The sequence below is a fragment of the Suillus clintonianus genome (genome assembly GCF_016758775.1).
Source record: "Suillus clintonianus strain FC179 chromosome Unknown DEU56scaffold_31, whole genome shotgun sequence".
Lineage (NCBI taxonomy): Eukaryota > Fungi > Basidiomycota > Agaricomycetes > Boletales > Suillaceae > Suillus > Suillus clintonianus.
Window position 1 is genome coordinate 151,104 of NW_024539255.1, and position 17,643 is coordinate 168,746.

The 17,643-nt window shown below is 50.0% G+C and overlaps 6 protein-coding genes across 6 annotated transcripts; 4 read left to right on the forward strand and 2 right to left on the reverse strand.

Moving 5' to 3' along the window:
• The first annotated feature begins 27 nt into the window (after nucleotides 1-27).
• On the forward strand, nucleotides 28-3,308 carry DEU56DRAFT_801133 (V-type ATPase, V0 complex, 116kDa subunit family). The gene is made up of 12 exons (XM_041353125.1): nucleotides 28-122; nucleotides 176-276; nucleotides 326-652; nucleotides 706-818; nucleotides 867-1,383; nucleotides 1,437-1,724; nucleotides 1,784-1,803; nucleotides 1,853-2,108; nucleotides 2,172-2,651; nucleotides 2,709-2,966; nucleotides 3,039-3,116; nucleotides 3,185-3,308. Exons 1-12 carry the CDS (start codon nucleotides 95-97, stop codon nucleotides 3,227-3,229), a joined length of 2,511 nt encoding a protein of 836 aa, XP_041208936.1. The 5' UTR covers nucleotides 28-94; the 3' UTR covers nucleotides 3,230-3,308.
• Nucleotides 3,309-3,516: 208 nt separating this feature from the next.
• On the forward strand, nucleotides 3,517-7,333 carry DEU56DRAFT_801137 (P-loop containing nucleoside triphosphate hydrolase protein). Its single transcript, XM_041353126.1, has 6 exons — nucleotides 3,517-3,721; nucleotides 3,774-4,636; nucleotides 4,688-6,434; nucleotides 6,489-6,708; nucleotides 6,759-7,048; nucleotides 7,107-7,333. Exons 2-6 carry the CDS (start codon nucleotides 3,783-3,785, stop codon nucleotides 7,167-7,169), a joined length of 3,174 nt encoding a protein of 1,057 aa, XP_041208937.1. The 5' UTR covers nucleotides 3,517-3,721; nucleotides 3,774-3,782; the 3' UTR covers nucleotides 7,170-7,333.
• Nucleotides 7,334-7,335: 2 nt separating this feature from the next.
• Nucleotides 7,336-9,085, forward strand: DEU56DRAFT_801139 (peptidase M50B-like-domain-containing protein). The gene is made up of 10 exons (XM_041353127.1): nucleotides 7,336-7,603; nucleotides 7,661-7,690; nucleotides 7,813-7,837; nucleotides 7,890-7,950; nucleotides 8,012-8,204; nucleotides 8,265-8,346; nucleotides 8,403-8,454; nucleotides 8,505-8,582; nucleotides 8,630-8,706; nucleotides 8,764-9,085. The coding sequence occupies exons 1-10, from the start codon at nucleotides 7,473-7,475 to the stop codon at nucleotides 8,899-8,901; spliced, it is 867 nt and encodes a 288-aa protein (XP_041208938.1). The 5' UTR covers nucleotides 7,336-7,472; the 3' UTR covers nucleotides 8,902-9,085.
• On the reverse strand, nucleotides 9,086-12,265 carry DEU56DRAFT_886577 (armadillo-type protein). The gene is made up of 7 exons (XM_041356199.1): nucleotides 12,128-12,265; nucleotides 11,449-12,076; nucleotides 10,995-11,391; nucleotides 10,808-10,942; nucleotides 10,608-10,756; nucleotides 10,072-10,557; nucleotides 9,086-10,017 (listed from the first exon to the last, which is right to left on the reverse strand). The coding sequence occupies exons 2-7, from the start codon at nucleotides 11,911-11,913 to the stop codon at nucleotides 9,334-9,336; spliced, it is 2,316 nt and encodes a 771-aa protein (XP_041208939.1). The 5' UTR covers nucleotides 11,914-12,076; nucleotides 12,128-12,265; the 3' UTR covers nucleotides 9,086-9,333.
• A 1,177-nt stretch (nucleotides 12,266-13,442) lies between these two features.
• DEU56DRAFT_871193 (uncharacterized protein) lies at nucleotides 13,443-14,553 on the reverse strand (the record flags this gene model as incomplete). The annotated part of the gene is made up of 5 exons (XM_041355684.1): nucleotides 13,443-13,751; nucleotides 13,828-13,979; nucleotides 14,033-14,070; nucleotides 14,174-14,421; nucleotides 14,476-14,553. The coding sequence occupies 5 exons, from the start codon at nucleotides 14,551-14,553 to the stop codon at nucleotides 13,443-13,445; spliced, it is 825 nt and encodes a 274-aa protein (XP_041208940.1).
• A 957-nt stretch (nucleotides 14,554-15,510) lies between these two features.
• Nucleotides 15,511-17,170, forward strand: DEU56DRAFT_801151 (uncharacterized protein). The gene is made up of 4 exons (XM_041353128.1): nucleotides 15,511-15,792; nucleotides 15,850-16,565; nucleotides 16,588-16,650; nucleotides 16,742-17,170. Exons 2-4 carry the CDS (start codon nucleotides 16,002-16,004, stop codon nucleotides 17,054-17,056), a joined length of 942 nt encoding a protein of 313 aa, XP_041208941.1. The 5' UTR covers nucleotides 15,511-15,792; nucleotides 15,850-16,001; the 3' UTR covers nucleotides 17,057-17,170.
• Nucleotides 17,171-17,643: the final 473 nt, after the last annotated feature.

Consider the following 17,643-nt stretch of genomic DNA (forward strand, 5'->3'; position numbering starts at 1 on the left):
GACTCGGCCGAGCAGTGGCACTACTTTTCCAACAGTTTTGAACGTCCTTCTGTCCTTGCTTTCGTTTATTTGAAAGACGTACGAATCCCATACCATGGGGGACGACTACCCCACGCTGTTCCGTGCGCATGAACTTGAACTATAATAACTCTGTTTTACTGATGACGTTCACCAGGTTCGGAACAGATGAGTTTGATGCAGTTCCTTATTCCAACTGAAGTTGCCCATGACACAGTTGCAGAGCTAGGAGAATTGGGAAATGTGCAGTTTAAGGACGTACGTGCGCTTGGTTTGACTGTTGGTATTCCGTTGAACGATTGTACAGTTAAATCCTGCTGTCAATCCTTTTCAACGTTCTTTTGTCGGTGAGATACGGAGAACGGAAGAGATGGCACGACGTGTCCGGTTCTTTGAATCTCAGATTCAGAAGGAAAAGGATGTGATTCCTGTCCGTCCTCTCTATGATTCGGCGCCGTTGGTCACGGTTGGGCCGAGTGCTGCGCATAATATCGACGAGCTTGATGTCACGCTGGCTGAGCACGAAGTGCGGCTGGTGCAAATGAATCAGAGCTACCAGACTTTGAGTGAGCGCACAATGGAGCTGATGGAGGCCCGTCATGTTCTCCGAGAAACTGCTGTGTTCTTCGAGAAGGTAAGTTTTTGATTGACGGGTCTGCACACCACGAATTGACTTATGGTATGTAGGCTGAGACTCAGCAGACTGATATTAGGACCTCTTTTGATGACAGCTCTGCACCTCTTCTGCAACATGACGACCGGGAACAGCAATACTCATCCACCGTACAGTTTGACCTCGAGTATGTCCGTGGATGTCCCTTACAAATAATATACTGACATGAACATAGGTTCGTTGCTGGTACCATCGACCGTACCCGTATATCGACGTTTGAGCGCGTCTTGTGGCGTGTCTTGAGGGGTAACTTATACATGAATCACACAGACATTGCAGAGCCCTTCGTTGATCCTGCTACTGGCTCTGAGACGCGCAAGAATGTGTTCATAATTTTCGCGCATGGTGATGCCTTACTTGCCAAGATCCGAAAGGTGGCAGAGTCCATGGGTGCGACACTCTATCCAATCGACGCCAATGCCGACAAACGATCAGACTCTCTGCGCGAGGTTACCGCCCGCTTGGAAGACTTGGAAACTGTGTTGTATAACACAGGTGTAAACAGACGCAGCGAACTGGTAAGAATCGGAGAGAATTTGGCTAGGTGGCAGGACGTCGTCCGCAAGGAGAAGGCCATTTATGAGACGATGAATCTTTTCAACTACGATGTCAGGAAGAAGACACTTGTCGCCGAGGGTTGGGTCCCAACAAGGGACCTGACCATGATTCACATGGCACTTCGTCACGCCACGGTAAGACAACATTATGATCTCAATGAAATTGATAATCACGCACCTGATCTCAGGAGGAGTCCGGAACGAGTGTTGTTCCTATCTTACAAGAGTTGAGCACGAACAAAACGCCACCAACCTTCACGCGTACCAACAAGTTCACCGAAGGCTTCCAGACCATCATGGACGCTTACGGTATTGCAACCTACCAAGAAGTCAACCCTGGTCTTTTTGCGATCATCACGTTCCCTTTCTTGTTCGCCGTGATGTTTGGTGATATTGGTCATGGATTCATCATCTTCTTTGCCGCATTGTACATGATCTTGAACGAGAAGAGATGGGCAAAACAGGAACTTGATGAGGTTGGTCATTTTTGTAGTTGGCACACACAGCGTCTGACATTAATGATTGTGCGTACCAGATCCTCGGCCAGTTCTTCTAGTAAGTTCTAAGGCAAATGAGTCAATGCCTTAGCTAACATCGACACCAGCGGTCGATATATCATTCTTCTCATGGGCCTGTTTTCCGTCTACACCGGCCTCATGTACAACGACATCTTCTCCAAGAGTCTCCACATCTGGCAGTCAGGTTGGGACTTCCCTGAGACCGATGGAACTTCATACGCCATATCTAATGGTCATATTTATCCCTTCGGGGTGGACCCTGCCTGGCATGGTGCGGATAACGGGCTCGTGTTTACAAATTCATACAAAATGAAGATGTCGCTCGTGCTTGGAGTCATTCATGTGTGTTCTCATTTCCACTGTAGGGCAGCTCGATCATCACGCTCAATTGATCACTTTTTCTAGATGACATTTGCCCTTTGTCTACAGCTCCCCAATCACATCAAGTTCAAACGCCCGCTTGACATTTATACCAACTTCGTCCCCCAAATGATATTCTTGCAGTCAATTTTCGGCTATTTGGTTGTATGCATCCTTTACAAGTGGTCGATTGATTGGTCCACCCGATCAACGGAGCCTCCCTCGTTGTTGAACATGCTAATTGCAATGTTCCTGTCACCAGGGAAGGTAGATCCTGCTTCACAGCTATATTCCGGACAAGCCTTCGTTCAGGTTGTGCTTCTTCTACTCGCACTGGTCTGCGTGCCTTGGATGTTGTGCACTAAACCGTACTTCCAATGGAAGGAGATGCAAATGATCCAGGGTCAAGGGTACGTTGAACTTGGTCACCGTAATGGTGGGCCTCGTGAAAGTACAGATGAGGTTCTGGAAATTGAGGAAGAAGGTAATGGTCGTGTCATTGTGGAGGAGATGGAGGAAGAGCATGTACGTTATTATGATCTGGCAGATAGGGGTGGTTTCGTTATTGATTCATATCAACAGGAACAACACGACTTCAGCGAGGTGGTAATCCATCAGATAATCCACACCATCGAATTCTGTCTCGGCTGTATTTCACATACCGCATCTTACCTGCGGTTGTGGGCCCTGTCATTGGCACATGCCCAGTTATCTGAGGTGCTGTGGACAATGACAATCGAGAAAGTTTTGGGGGGTTCCGGTATCTTCGGGACGATCGCCCTTGTGATCATGGTTGCATTCTGGTTCTCGTTAACCGTGTTCATTCTGTGCATCATGGAGGTACGTGTTACAAACGTGCCCATCAGGCGTGGATCAGATATACTCATGCTTTATGACATGTTCCCATAACAGGGTCTTTCGGCATTTTTGCACGCACTCCGTCTGCACTGGGTTGAAGCGAACAGTAAACATTACCAAGGAGAGGGATATGTACGTGGAGTTATTTCATCAATTCTATTTCTATGTGCGTGTAGTGCGCATGCTGATGTATTTCACAGTCATTCACGCCGTTGAGCTTCGCTAAGCTAGACGAGAAGGAGTGACACTACATGTTACCCACATTCTTTTCTGATGTCCTGTAGGTATGATATCGAGCAATGGGACGGTTAGATTATTCAGAAATGCGGGGTAAAGGCAGTACTTGAGAGTGGATGCAGATGCCCCACATCGCCACGCACAGCTTCGTGGCTGTGAAGTAAGATCAGCGATCTAGCCGGGAGCGCAACTTGCGCCGGCCGACAAAAGCGGTGAGATAATTTAGATTATCTGGAATTTTTCCAACTCCGCAAAAGGCTGTAGCCTTATATCACAGGGAGCGTTTCCTGATTGATTTTCTTCACTTGTCTCTCACTTCTTTTTTCTTGCTCTTCTTCATATCTCAATAGAGGTTCGTCTTCCTCCTCCATCTCTTCTACCACTGACCGCCATTCAGGCATTTAGCCACTCAGTAGACATAGAGCGCGCCCTTGTAGCTTTGTTTGCCTAATCCATACTTCATCATAGAAGAAAACTTACTTCCAACGTCTCCACTAAAGGTACTTTCATTCTTGAGCGCTCCTGTCTTCTGTGCACTCATAGTCAGTTTAGATTCTAGAAATGCCTGCTGTTACCGCTACCGCTCCTGCTACCGCTTCCCCTGCCTCTCTCAAGGGCCCTGTTGACGGTCAAATTGACGTAGCCGCCCTCTTCGTCGCTGACAAAGCTACCCGTGATGCAGCTGCAAAGACTCTGGCTTCGGCCGTGCAAAATGATGGCCCTGCTGCCATTGCCGCTGTCGGTTTCGTTGAAGCCGCAGTTAAGGCTCTTGCCGACAAAAAATCCGCTGCTGCCCGTGAGGGTGCAGCCGATGCTGTAGCCGCCCTTGCCAAGGCGGGCGCTACCAAGGCCCTTGAACCTACTTTCATCGATTCCGGTCTCTACGCAGCTCTCATTGAGGGTTTCGCCGACAAAATGCCTGCCCCTCGTAACGCAGCCGTCGAGGCAGTTCGGGAGTTTGTTGCATCCATGAACCCCTGGGCAACCGGTCTTCTTCTTCCCGCACTTCTTCACGAAATCAAAACTGCCGGTAAATGGCAAGTGAAGACTGGCTCCCTTATTGTCCTGAACCAGATCGTTGTGTCTGCACCCCTCCAAACCGCTCGCCTGATGCCCGACATCGTCCCTATTCTTGCCGAGGCTATCTGGGATACCAAGGCAGACGTGAAGAAGGCTGCACGCGATTCCCTTACCAAGGCTACTGCATTGGTCTCGAACAAGGACATTGAACGCTTTATTCCAGCTCTTATTAAGGCTCTCATAAATCCTGTCGAAGAGGTGCCAAACACCATTAATCTCCTCTCGGCTACCACATTCGTTTCTGAAGTAGACTCTGCTACTCTTTCCCTGATGGTTCCCCTTTTGTCTCGTGGTCTCTTAGAGAAGCTTACTGCTACGAAGCGTAAGGTTGCAGTGTAAGTATCGAGTTCTCCATTACCGGGGCGCAGATCTCATTTTGCATATAGTATCGTCGACAACATGGCCAAGCTCGTGGACTCGCCTGTCACTGTCCGTCCATTCTTGCCCAAGCTCCTTCCCGGCTTGATCAAGGTCGAGACTACCATTGGTGACCCTGAGGCTCGTGGCGTGGTTGGCAAAGCCATTGCCACTCTCCGCCAAGTCGGTGAAGTCCCCGCTGAAAGCGATGGCACCGACCTCCCTGCGCTCAAAGTTGCTGAGGCATCGCAGCTTACCTCATCTCTCGCTGCTATTTACAAGAAAGCAGGCGCTGCCGCTCCCTCTGCCACTGACGCTTCTACCGTCTACGTCTCTCGCCTTGCCGCTAACCTTGTCAACGCCAAGAACTTCGACGTTCCCGATTGGGACACACTTGCGTCTTACCTCGCATTCGTTTCCCCCACTCCTGACCCTGTCTCCATTGCAAGGGAATGGGTTGTTCGCTCCGCCAGTGACGACATCGAGGATGATTCTGTCCCTGATGACGAGGAGGAGGGTGAGGACCTGTGCAACTGCCAGTTCTCGCTTGCCTATGGTGCAAAGATTCTATTGAACACCGCTACCCTCCGTCTCAAGCGTGGCCACCGCTACGGTCTCTGCGGTAAGAACGGTACAGGGAAGTCAACCCTCATGCGTGCCATCACCAACGGTCAGGTTGAGGGTTTCCCCTCTCCCGATGAGGTTCGCACCTTCTATGTCGAGCATGATATTGATGGCAGCGAGGCGGACACGTCGGTCCTTCAATTCATCCTTTCTGATTCACGCATTCTTGCCGACGAGGCTGAGGTTGTCGAGACCCTCGCTTCCGTTGGCTTCAGCGATGAGCGTCAGGCGCATGCCATCGGCAGCTTGTCCGGTGGATGGAAGATGAAGCTTGCCCTTGCTAGGGCCATGCTTTTCAAGGCTGACATTCTCCTCCTTGATGAGCCTACCAACCACTTGGATGTTGTCAACGTTGCTTGGCTCGAGAACTACCTCGTCAGCCTGAAGACATGTACCTCCATCATCGTCTCACACGACTCTAGCTTCCTCAACAACACGATCACCGACGTCCTCCACCTCAACCGCTTTAAGGTCAAGAGATACCGCGGTAACCTTGAGGCCTTCGTCAAGGTTGTCCCTGAGGCGAAGTCTTACTACACCCTTGAGGCTGCTGAGGACTACAAGTTCAAGCTCCCAGACCCACCTTTGCTCGAGGGTGTCAAGACCAAGGAGAAGAGTTTGCTCAAGATGCGCAAGGTTGGCTTCCAGTACCCCTCGCAAACCGTCCAGCAACTTTTCGATATCAATCTCCAAGTCTCTCTGTCGTCTCGTGTTGCTGTTCTTGGTCCCAACGGTTCAGGCAAGTCGACACTAGTGAAGCTCCTCATTGGCGACATGGAGGCCAACAGGGGTGGTGAAATTTGGAAGCATCCCAACTTGGTCATCGGTTACGTTGCACAGCACGCTTTCCACCATATCGACCACCACCTCGACAAGACTCCTCTCGAATACATGCTCTGGCGTTACCAGACTGGTGAGGATTTGGAAGAGATGATGAAGGCCAACCGCCAAATCTCCGAGGCCGAAGCACAAAAGATGAAGGACGGTTCCCTCTATGTTCACGAGGACGGTTCGAAGAGGTTCATCGAAGAGATTGTCGCGCGCAAGAAGTTGAAGCAGTCCTACGAGTATGAGGTCTCTTTCAAGAACATGAGCTCTTCAGAGAACGTGTGGTTACCTCGTGATGAACTCATCAAGCGCGGCTTCGAAAAGGTTCGTACTGTTCGCTTCTAGCGGCTTCTTATGACTGATGGACCATTTTTACAGAAAGTGCTCGAAGTGGATACTCGTGAAGCCCAGCGCCTCGGTCTCTTGCGCCCTCTTGTCCGTCGGGAGATTGAGAAGCACTTTGCTGACTTCGGTCTCGAGCCCGAGTTTGTATCGCATAACTCCATGAGGGGTCTTTCTGGCGGTCAGAAAGTCAAAATCGTTCTCGGCGCTGCTACCTGGCGCCGGCCTCACGTCATCTGCTTGGACGAGCCGACTAGTATGTTCTCTTGTTTTTTTCTTCCTGTCCATTACTTACGTCCTATGCAGACTACCTCGATCGTGAGTCGCTTGCTGCGCTCATCGAGGCCTTGAAGGTCTTCGAGGGTGGTGTGCTCGTTATCACCCACAACAGGGACTTCTCCGAGTCCCTCTGCCACGAGGTTTGGGCCATGCGCGATGGCCACCTCGAGGCTTCCGGCCACAACTGGGTCGAGGGTCAAGGTTCAGGTCCCCGTATTGACAAGAAGGATGGTGAGGAGGAGGTTCAATATGATGCCATGGGCAACAAGATCGACAACAAAAAGGCCAAGAAGCTGACGTCCGCCGAACAGCGCAAGGTCAGCTCGACTCCCTTTGTTTTTCTTTGAATTGCGCTCACAAATATTATTTCCACAGCTTAAGAAGGAGCGCATGGCTCGTAAGAAACGAGGTGAAGAAGTCACCGATGATGAGCTTTAAGTTTCCTGCCGGTCACGGTGCTGTTGATATGTTCTTGTGTGCTCTTCATCATGTATTCGCATTCATGCCGCATCTGTTGTTTGTGTCGTTACCCTCGGTCTGTTGTTTATGTACCCTGTTTACTATTTTCGTATAATGGATTTATGCATCTCTGTCTTATGTTTTGATATAAGCGCGTGCACGTGCTCAGCCATGTTGATTGCGGTGACCGCGCAGCTTGAACTATAACTTGAGTCTTGGACCTTGGTGCTTCTTATCCGTTCCACTCTAACGGCCCCGTTTTCTCAAGTTACGATTCACGAAATGCCCTACCTTGATGACCAAACCTTCAATTTGTATGCTAGAGACGTTAGCACACAACTCACTCCGAATGCTACTCAGAGGACAACTTTAATTGTAGCAGGCTGCTATGTGGTAGTTATCGCCATCCTCTGGTGAGCCCCCACCAGCCTCCCGGTGGAATGGTCCCGATTGAGTCTTCCTGTTCACAGGCATGTCCCAGTGTTGAGTTGGATTAGTGCGTATCTCTTCATGTCATTTCCTCCTGCGGCGCCCTAATGTGTTCGGATCTACTACGCGCAGTATATCCTTTCAAGTACGTTCCTCCTAGTGTCCAAAATGTTGTACGTTGATATCGTTGTAGACTGCTTACTGTGGGCTTCCATGAGGTAGGCTCACCTCACCGCTGCTCAAGACATGAGGCGTTAAGTTATTTCCTAGATGAGCCACGCAATTGCTGGTATTTTGACATGCGCTACTATCCATTCCGTCGAGCTCGATCGTTAGTTCGATGTCTTTATCTCACTATCGAGCCCCTGCTTATTCTGTCACTATTCGGACAGCTGACGAAGGCGGCGAGACCCGCATGTCGGGCGGCATATCATGGATCACTCTTCCTGCTGGATATCTCGGGTCCTCACTCATCGGCGCTGCCCTCATTGCATGCGGATTTGACACCAATGCGAGCAAAATCGCTTGTCTCGCTCTTGGTGTATTTTTCCTCTTCACGTTATGGTGGGCGCGCAGGAATTGGTTGTGAGTATTGGTTCTGCGCTGCTCAACTGCGGAAGGATGGGTGCTGAGCCGATTATGTAGGACATGGGCGCTCATCCTTGGCATGTCCGGCTTGATCGTGTTGTTCTGGCTTGTGGCCGACAGTGTTGCATTGCGTTTCTTTGTGAGTTGTTTTACTAGTGGATATCTCTCATATTCCAGGCTAAACCTCTCAATAAGGTCTTGTTTGTTGGCGTAATGTCGGATCTGTATGTGCTGTGGGACGTGATAGGCAGGTCCACCCTCAAGGTTTGCACGCGTCAGACTAATAGACCCCTTCAGACGATACCATCGCGCGGAAAGTCAACAGCTCCGATGCATCCGCGTTCGCTCGGATTTGTGGTTGTTTCCCATCTAGAGGTAAGAACCCTCAACCTCTGGCGAACATTCGCTAATGCCCTTGTCAGTGTGGGGCGTCATTTGGCTTATAATAGCCTTCATGTTCTTTGCTGCTGGCGTCATTGTGGGGCTGGTTGCATTCAAGGTTTCTATCTTTTTTTTCCTCGGCAGGATAGCGCTGACGACGGGTGAAATATATTAGGAGTCTGCGTCGGAACAGAAAACGGAAGCTGCGAACTTCCTTCCTGCTCCAGGATCGAGCGGTGCTATGGCATCTGCACCAATACCGAGTGTCCTTTTAATGATTGTCACAGCCCTCTCATGGAAGCTGTTGTCATAACTCAACCGGAGCATGTGCTTGGACTGATTGATATATTGATGCCGGATATCAGAGACCCTGTTGCTTGTTTTTGTCTGTTCCAGAAGCAGAACGATGTTTTGCATATCAGAGATACATGACTTGTTAATACTATCTTGACCCGGCCTTTTGAATTCTTGATCCGAATGCTATCTTGATTACTTGCCTAAGCTGCATTGCTCTTGTGTTATTTTCGTTCACGTATTCTAACTATAGTAACAATAGGCTAACTGCTTGACCCGGTTACTATCACTAGCGAGTAGGATGTTCCAGTTGGTCTCAACATACTCTTCAATCTGTAGCCGGAATACAAGTCTGTCGATATAGATGAGATCTGCATATACAGAACTATTCACTATCATGCAAACAAACACCAAACAGCACGAGTACACGTAGGGTCAAATCCACAGCAAATCATCGCCTGCCACCATAGTCTCTCTCCCTCTCGTCAGACACCCTTCGCCGCCTGTCACCTCCAGGAGATCGTTCATTCCGCTCTCTTTCACGATGGTCATCCTTGCGCCGCCGCTCATATCCACCATCCCGTCCACCGCGATCCCGCCCATCCATATCCCGCTTGCGAGGCGGAGGAGATCGGTCATCTCTTCGGTGAGGAGGAGAATCACGACGAGTGTATTCTCGTCCATCTCTCTGTCGCGGCGGAGGGGACGGGGACGGTGTACGAGAGGAGTAGCGTCCGCCTCGGCGTGGAGGAGGAGAGCGGGATTCATCTCGGGCACCACGACGCGGGGGTGGGGGCGGGGTGCGCGAGTCATCACGAGCGCCACGACGTGGAGGTGGAGGTGGAGTGCGCGAGTCGTCCCGCGCATCACGGCGTGCAGGGGGACGACGAGAGTCGTCTCGCACACTGCGGCGTGGCAGAGAACGCGAGTCATCCCGCCCTCTGCGAGGGGGAGAAGGAGTTCGTCGGCGTCGCCTAGAGTCAACGGAAGATCCAGAATCCGATGGGGAGGCGTCCGAGTCCGAGTCCGAGTCAGAATCCGAGTCAGAATCAGATGAATCGGAGTCACTGCTGGATGAACTAGACTCTTGCTCCAGCATGGCACGTCGTTGTTCCATGATGAGGCGCGGGGCGTTCTATTGCGAAAAATTGAGTCACCTTAATGTCTCAAGTGTGTAGACTAGACATACCTTAAGGTACTCTCTCATTTCCTCAGTGAGAATACCAAGTCCGATGCTCGTGAAGTAGTTGATGGAGAACCGCGTGTTTTTTGGGTTGTCCATCGGGAACATGTCCTTGGTCGCGTGCTTGACTTGCTCATCCTTGAACCTCTCCGCGAGCATTTTCAATCCCATACTCTCCATCATCTCTTGCATCATAATCTTGACGAAAATACGGCTGGAGCTCGTCGTATCCTCCTCATTGATCTTGACACACTCGAGCGCAATCCAGGAGATGGCGTCCGTCGCGATCATGTGCCCAAAGAAACGGGAAATGTTGCGTAGGCGATTAGTCTCATACCGATGGATTGTTGTGTAGTAATTAGCGAAGGCCTGCTCGAGAGCATCTGTCCAAACACGGTTGAGTTTGCTGAAGCGCTCGCCGACGAGACCATAGAAGGTGGAGTAAGAACGCTCTTGGGAGCAACATTCAATCACCATGTTGATGAGCTCAATCTAAAAGAACAGTCAATCATCTGCGAAGCGTCAACTACACGACCGCCTACCTCATCGCCTTCTTTGATTTGTACTTTGAGAAGCTTATGTACAGCTTCCTCGTAATTAAGGGCGTTCATGATAGTCAAGTAGATCGTCCTACGCAGGTTCACGAGGTTGGTCTCTGTACGGTCTTCGATGCCTTCTTTGTCCGCCACCACTGCATGATATGAGCTCACAACATAAGACAATGGTGCAGAACAAAACGAACCTTCGTCTTCATCCTCGCTAGACGATTCTTCAGAGCCAGTTTCTTCGTCATCTGAACCTTCACCTAGAATCTCAGCCTTGATAGACTTGTACTTTTCCTCGTTCTCTAGGTAATTCGGATCAAACTTGAAAACGTCTAAAAATGAAATTTAGGCCAGCTTTTCTTTTGTCAGAGAACGAGTACGCACTTAATCCTTCCTGGATCTGGAGCTCTTCCTCAAGCTGTATTTGATGTGTGATCTGCTCTTCTTCTTCGACCAAGTCAAGACCCTCGGGAAGGATTGGGTTGTCCTTGTACTTGTCCTTCCTCGTTTGCATCAAAACTTCGATCATATATTGAACCCTGTGGCTGATGGACCCTTCATTCAAGACAGCACGGAATCGTTCAAAGACGGTTGCATTGGCCTTTGGTGAGTTTTCAGCGAGGAAGGCGCCCACTTCGCGCATGAAACCGACAGCAATTTCAATTGAGTCATCGGTAGGTCGCTCTAGAAGAAGAACCAGGATTTGGAGAGCTATAATTTCATGAGCGACAGCTTGGTTGACGAGATGGGCGATGAAAGTTGTTGTTGAATGGCATACAATCTTGAAAGGCGAGGTGAGCGATCTCGAAAATTCATGACACGGTCCGGAACTGCTCACCTTGTCATTTCGCTTGAATGATCGTCTGAATTGACTGATTAAACGAGTAAGAACAAGTTCTCCCACTTGAGGGAGTTTTGTGTTGATAACGGCTACCACAGCAGCAAAGACAGGCGTAAATGGCAAACTTGATGACTGCGCTTTCATGATGCTCCGGGAAAAAAGGCCTCGACCACGGATGAGATTTTCGGAGAAGAGTTCAGGGACGATTTGTTTGATATTCGCAATGTTGACTCGATTGACAATACCAGTAAGAGATTTGCGGAGCGCATCCCAAGACAATCGCTGGTATTCTGGACTGGTTTTGTCATTGCTGGCGGCAGCTTGCAAGGCACGTAGACGTGCAGGGGGCATGTACACGCCACCTGAACGCGAGCCTATGAGCTTGGCGAATTCAGCCTGCCTTTCTGCTTGGACCTGTGCGCCGTCTTGCACTTTGGGATTTGTCGCTTTTTCGAGGTTCATGGCTGCTATATTTGCAGCAAGTTGTCTCTCCCTTTCGGCCCGTCGAATGGGGTCCACATCACTTACACGAGGAAGGTCTATATGAACGCGAGACGGTGATTGCGAACGACGGCGAGTTGATGGCGGAATGCCATCTGGTTCACCGGGCGAGCCAGAACGAGACCTAAGAGCATTATAAGCGGTCAGACGTTTCAACAAAATGATCTTCAAGCACCTCTTTCTACGTCCAGAAGTACCGTCATCTGAAGCAATTTGAGGGGGGGGATACTGTTGTCGCCATCGTCGTCCGTGATGAACTAGACCCGTGGGAGTTCCTTTGCTTGCTATGCGCTTAATCAGCAATATACTATCGGCTACTACAACTTCGTGTGAAAGATTGACGGTCCTGCCAGTGACGTTTGCAGTCCTCGCTAAGACTGCAAACGCGTCACGTGACTGACTCAGCCACAGCGCTCGCCTTCCTTTCTGAGTTTGATGACCTGAGTTTTGCCAATACCGCTCCATGTGCGCCTGGACCTCGACCACCGACACGATCGACGACGATCGACGATCTCGCGGAACGAAAACCAGCCCGAGAGATGGAACGACGACGGACGTAGAGTCGTTTGACTGCCTCAAAGGCACCTGCAAAGACCACTGACTTGAAGAAAGCAGGTGGGCCTTTCCTCAGGCTGAACTCGTTTGTCAATGATATATTCGAGCGCGTCGGTACGTCGTCCTACCTCTACGTCGACCTCGTCGCGGGTCTAATTTGGCCGCAGTGTTTTGAGGCATGCACACCCTGGTATGTGCCCGTCTCCAATGGGACCGCGGCCATCCTGAACTCGTTTGTCAACGACATCTTCGAGTGCATTGGTGCGTCCTCTTACCTCTTCATCGCGGGTCTAACCTCTTGTTGCATTGTTGAGGCAGGTGCATCCCGATATACCGGTGATCTCCACTGGGGGTCACGGCCGTCTTGAACTCGTTTGTTCAAACGATATTCTTCGTGCGCACCTGTGCACCCTGGCAGACGGGCATCTCCAATGTGCCACGGCTGTTGGATCAACCACGAGTAGATGGGTCTGCCCCGACGCGCGGCGTCCTGGTAGTTTCCCTGAAGAAAGTCGCCGCAGATCAAATTAGATTTAGGTATGAACTTCTATTGGACGAGTTCTCTCAATTTTCGCTTACTATCGAATTGCAGGGAATTGCAAGCGTTCATTGATGGGAAACAGACCAAGCAGACTGCTCAGGTCCTGACTGCTATCAACGTATTGCAACTTATCATTTGCCAGGCCCCGAATTTGTGCGTCGCACTTTTATCATTATCCGGTATTTCACTTACCATCGAATTATAGGGAATCATTTTGTCACAGACGATATTCTTCGTGCGCACCTGTGCACCCTGACAGACGGGCATCTCCAATGGGCCACGGCTGTCGGATAAACCACGAGTAGATGGGTCTGCCCCCACCGCGCCTGCGTTTTTTATATCACCGCTTATTCACTAGTTGAGACACGACTAGACATGTATTGTAAGTATCTAGTTAACCACAATGACAAGTTCTTCCGCAGCTATAGCAAGGGTCACAGCCTGGCCTGTTTGGGTTCATGTAATGTTCGCGAGCCTCTGCTGGATTGTCATTCCAAGACAAGAGGTACTTGAATATGGTACCAGGGTTGTCGAAATTCTCAGCCCACCCACCCCAGTCGCAGATCTTCCGAAACGACCAGCCTCGCACCGTGTGCAGAAATTGACACCCGCCGCGACGAAACGAGTGGGTACCATATGGACGCGGATCAACGTTTATGTCGAGGAGATTGTTTCGGAAACATTCGAGGAAGGAGTCCGAGGTCTGAGTATAACATATCAATTTTAATTCTCTTGATGACTACTAACCTCGAGCTCACCATGCAGTCCGTCGGGCTCACACTGATGCTGTCCACACCAATCTTTTTGCGAAAGATGAACCCGTTGAGTTCTCTGTGTCTCTCGTGAGCTAACAGCCACCAGATCGCGAACGCTCGCAGCAAGCACATCCACGGCCGGTCAGGATCAGCATAGATGTAAAACGGGGCTATGCCTGTGGGTTCGAGGTTAGCCGTAAGGTGGGCAACAGCCCATACAGTCACTGACCTCCATACTGATGTGTCTTTCGAAAGGGTAATTCTAAGCTTCACTCGAAACTGTGCGGGTTGGTAGCTGACCTGCGATGTGAAAAGCTCGGGAGTCGCATCGAGCCAGTGGTTTTTTATCAGCAAGTCCTGAACCTGGAACGTGACATCGGCCCAGGTGATCCGCAATGCTTCGTCGTAGCGGAGCAGGCAAAGCATCGAGAGAAGGTAGAGTAAATAAAGCATCTCGCGGAGCAAAAATCCAGCCCATTCAGAAGGATTTTCTGCCTTTCGTTTGCGTGAGATCGGGCCGATTTCTTTTCGGTCCGTGGACCATGCAAATTCCCAGAGCCTCTTCATGGTAGGTTCATCCATCGCGCGAGCACTCATTACTGCTTCGCCTGCTCGGATCTATAGCGTGAAATCAGCACCGACAGCACTTTACACGATGCTAAAGTCCAATACCTTCCGCCGACGAAGACTGACCATATACTGTGAAATCGTCACCGAAAGCGAGGGGTTTCCGATGAATATGCCTGGCATAGCTGGGTGCTCCGAGCCATGGCTGTGTTCCGAGCTGGTAGTCTCTGCCGAATTTGTGGCTTATGGCGGCACGCATCTTCTGTGCCGTGCCATACGTTGCACGTGGAACACTGGGATCCTTTGCTTTCCCGGTCCATATATCGTTTTCGTCGCATCTCGATTCCATAGCTTAGCACTGAAATAAACACAATGTTTGATGCACTCACTTATCCATGATCCATAGCGCGATCCACGTTGGAAATTCAGCCGGAAGGTTCGGAAAAAGATTGTCAATCTCGCTCGCAACTTGTGCTTTGTCGATGGTGACACAAAATTCTTTAAACTGATTCCAGTATCTGGAGAGATCACACGCGTGAGATTCGAGACAGTTTTCGCTGGTCCCATGCCATACCTCTGGTAGTCGGAGAGTGTTGTACCAATAACCACTCCCTCTGATGCTGCCTGCAAACTAGATGCTAACTGGTTGTTGCTGTCTTTAGGATTCTTCTTTTTCACATTGTCCTCGCCACCAGCAGTGTTCGTAGTACTGAACCGAAGGGTGCCGGCAGCTTCACAGGTCATCAACATCAAAGCTGTTGAGGAGAGATTCCTCCTCCTCGATCTGATCCTCTTCTGCAGCCTTCGACACTGATGTGTTTTGACTCGGCAAAGTATAAATCAGCACCTTTGAAGGCATGTAGTAAGGACTCGGACATGATAGAAAATTTGGGTTCAGACCAAGTGATCGAGAATTGAAACACTCGGCCGGCACGGAAACAAACCAACTTGAACCCCCTGATTCAAATTAAACATTGACACTGACACGTAAATACATTACCATTACTAGTTCATGGTGTCACCATGTCTCAACATCACTCAGAGTCAGAAGAGCTCGAACTGCCCGTACTCGGTCAAACAGTACACACCAGGACAAGCAGTTGAATCTTTCATTTGGACAGTGTATGTCACACATTTCTCCCCCTTTCAGCATGTTTGATTTAATTCATGAAAATACAACAGAACAGTGAAGACAACGAAGGCTAACTTACATGAGAAGCTCAAGAGCTATGGACAGGCCGACCCGTGGCAATCGCACGGAGATGTTGGACAGACTTCGTCAGTTTTCCAATGACCGAGACGAGTGGCTGAGGTGTGTCGCTGGCGTGTGTGCTGAATCAGTGCTCGTGTACCTAATTCTTGGTAAAGCTTATTCAGGCCTAAGCTGAAACGGAAACGAGGGGAACATGCCTCACGCCAATCCCTTTCGAAACGAAGGATTGAGGAGGTGTTCGGAATCGAGGAACAAACGATTACGTACAAAAGCAAGAAGAGCGCAAATCGCACGCAACGGGCGCTCCAGGATGACGATCGAGCTGCAAATTCAGCATGGGTGAGCAGAAGTGTGCCATACCATCGAAGCCTATAATAATATTGTCAAAAAGGCACATGCAGTGCTGTCAGCATTCGGTATGCCTCATGATTTGAGCGTACCTCCGAAAACACAGCAAAAAAGCTGCCACCAACAAGTTGCCTCGACAACCGAAGCTGAAGAACGTCCGCAACAGGATGCTTTCGCTGTTCGTATGCGGAAAGTGGATTCCAACATGTTGTCTGTGCGAGAGGACCTCAGTAACGTCGAAAATCACATCAGTGTCCTCACATCGCACATTCTCGATATGAAAACACTGATGGGATCAAAAGATAAAGATACACGCACCTTACACATGGAGACTCGAAGCTCTGGGTGCCATAACACAGTTGTCCAGTCCCACGCAGAAGCACGCATTGTCAGCAACAACGCGCCGTCCAAACCTCGCACGATGACGCAGACAGCATCCACTTCTCTGCCTCCAGAGGTAATCCCCCCCGAAAACCTCGGAATCGCGCACCTTGGCCAAGAGCAGTTTCCATATGACAGGACAACTGTGCCGTCACCTCCTACAGTCCACCTCTCGAAAGATATCAACCGGCTGTGTGAAGAATGGGAGGAATCGAACTTACTTGTTGTCAACGGTCGCGGAATCCCTGTTCAAGTATTGGGGCGAGTTCTACAAGAAAGGAAAGGGTGTCAAGACTACAGCATGGGATGCGCTTCGAGTAGAATGGGGAAATTGGAAGGTATGATTATCTTCCAGCGAGTCGCACAGTGCCTATCTGACCTTTCGTCTGTCTTCAAGTTCATTGCTGAAGAAGCGGCAGCGATACCCAGACAATGCCTTCGTTCTGGCGTGCATTCAGTGACGAGAATAGTAAGATTTTTTCTTACCAACAGATCCTGAACCGTCTCGCAGAGCACCGAGTCTCTGCTGCTGCCCGAGACGCTAAAGATGCAGCGCGACTTTTTTCGGCGGCAACCTCAACCACCCACTGGCCCGCGGTGCCTTTTGCTACACAAAAGGTGGCAGGGCTTACTTGTCGAGCAAGGACGACGCCAGTTGCAAAAAAGTGGCGCGAGCTTCTGACGACACGTCCTGACATCGTCGAACAACGGGCACGCCAAATCTTCGGTGGACCACAACCCTGAGGAGCAGTTTTCTTGATCATAAGTAAGGTAGCTTCAATCTTCACTCGGGCATTTGTCCAATAGTTCATTAACAGTAAATTTTTCTAATCTACTACTGTACACACAAGTATGCGCTACATAATCTAGTTGTTTTGTCTCCACACCTGCGGCCCCAACTGTTGCGCTTGAAGATCCCTGTGATGAAAGTGGATATGTTAGCGGCGTCATCGAGACGAGTGAAAATGAGTGTATAAGTGGTGCTAGGAAAAACGCAACAATGATCACGACGCACCCAAAATCGTGCTCGGCCTTTACAGCGTCAATTTTAGCGTCATAGTGTGCTTCTTGACTCTATATCACCCATGAGAAAATCATATCGGAGACGTTAAGCATGGACTTGCCTCCAGCTCGAAAGTGATTCTCTTGATCTCCTCCGAGAGCTCAAGATGCCTCGACAACCATTCACCCTCAGTCTCGTCAATCTGACGCTCGTGCTCCTCAGAGAATGCGAACTCAGCGTGAGGAAGGTCTTTCTCCATAATGTTGAGCAGCGTGAGAGGTGCGTCCTTCAGGTCTGACACAAATCTGCCAATACATCGTAAGATCAG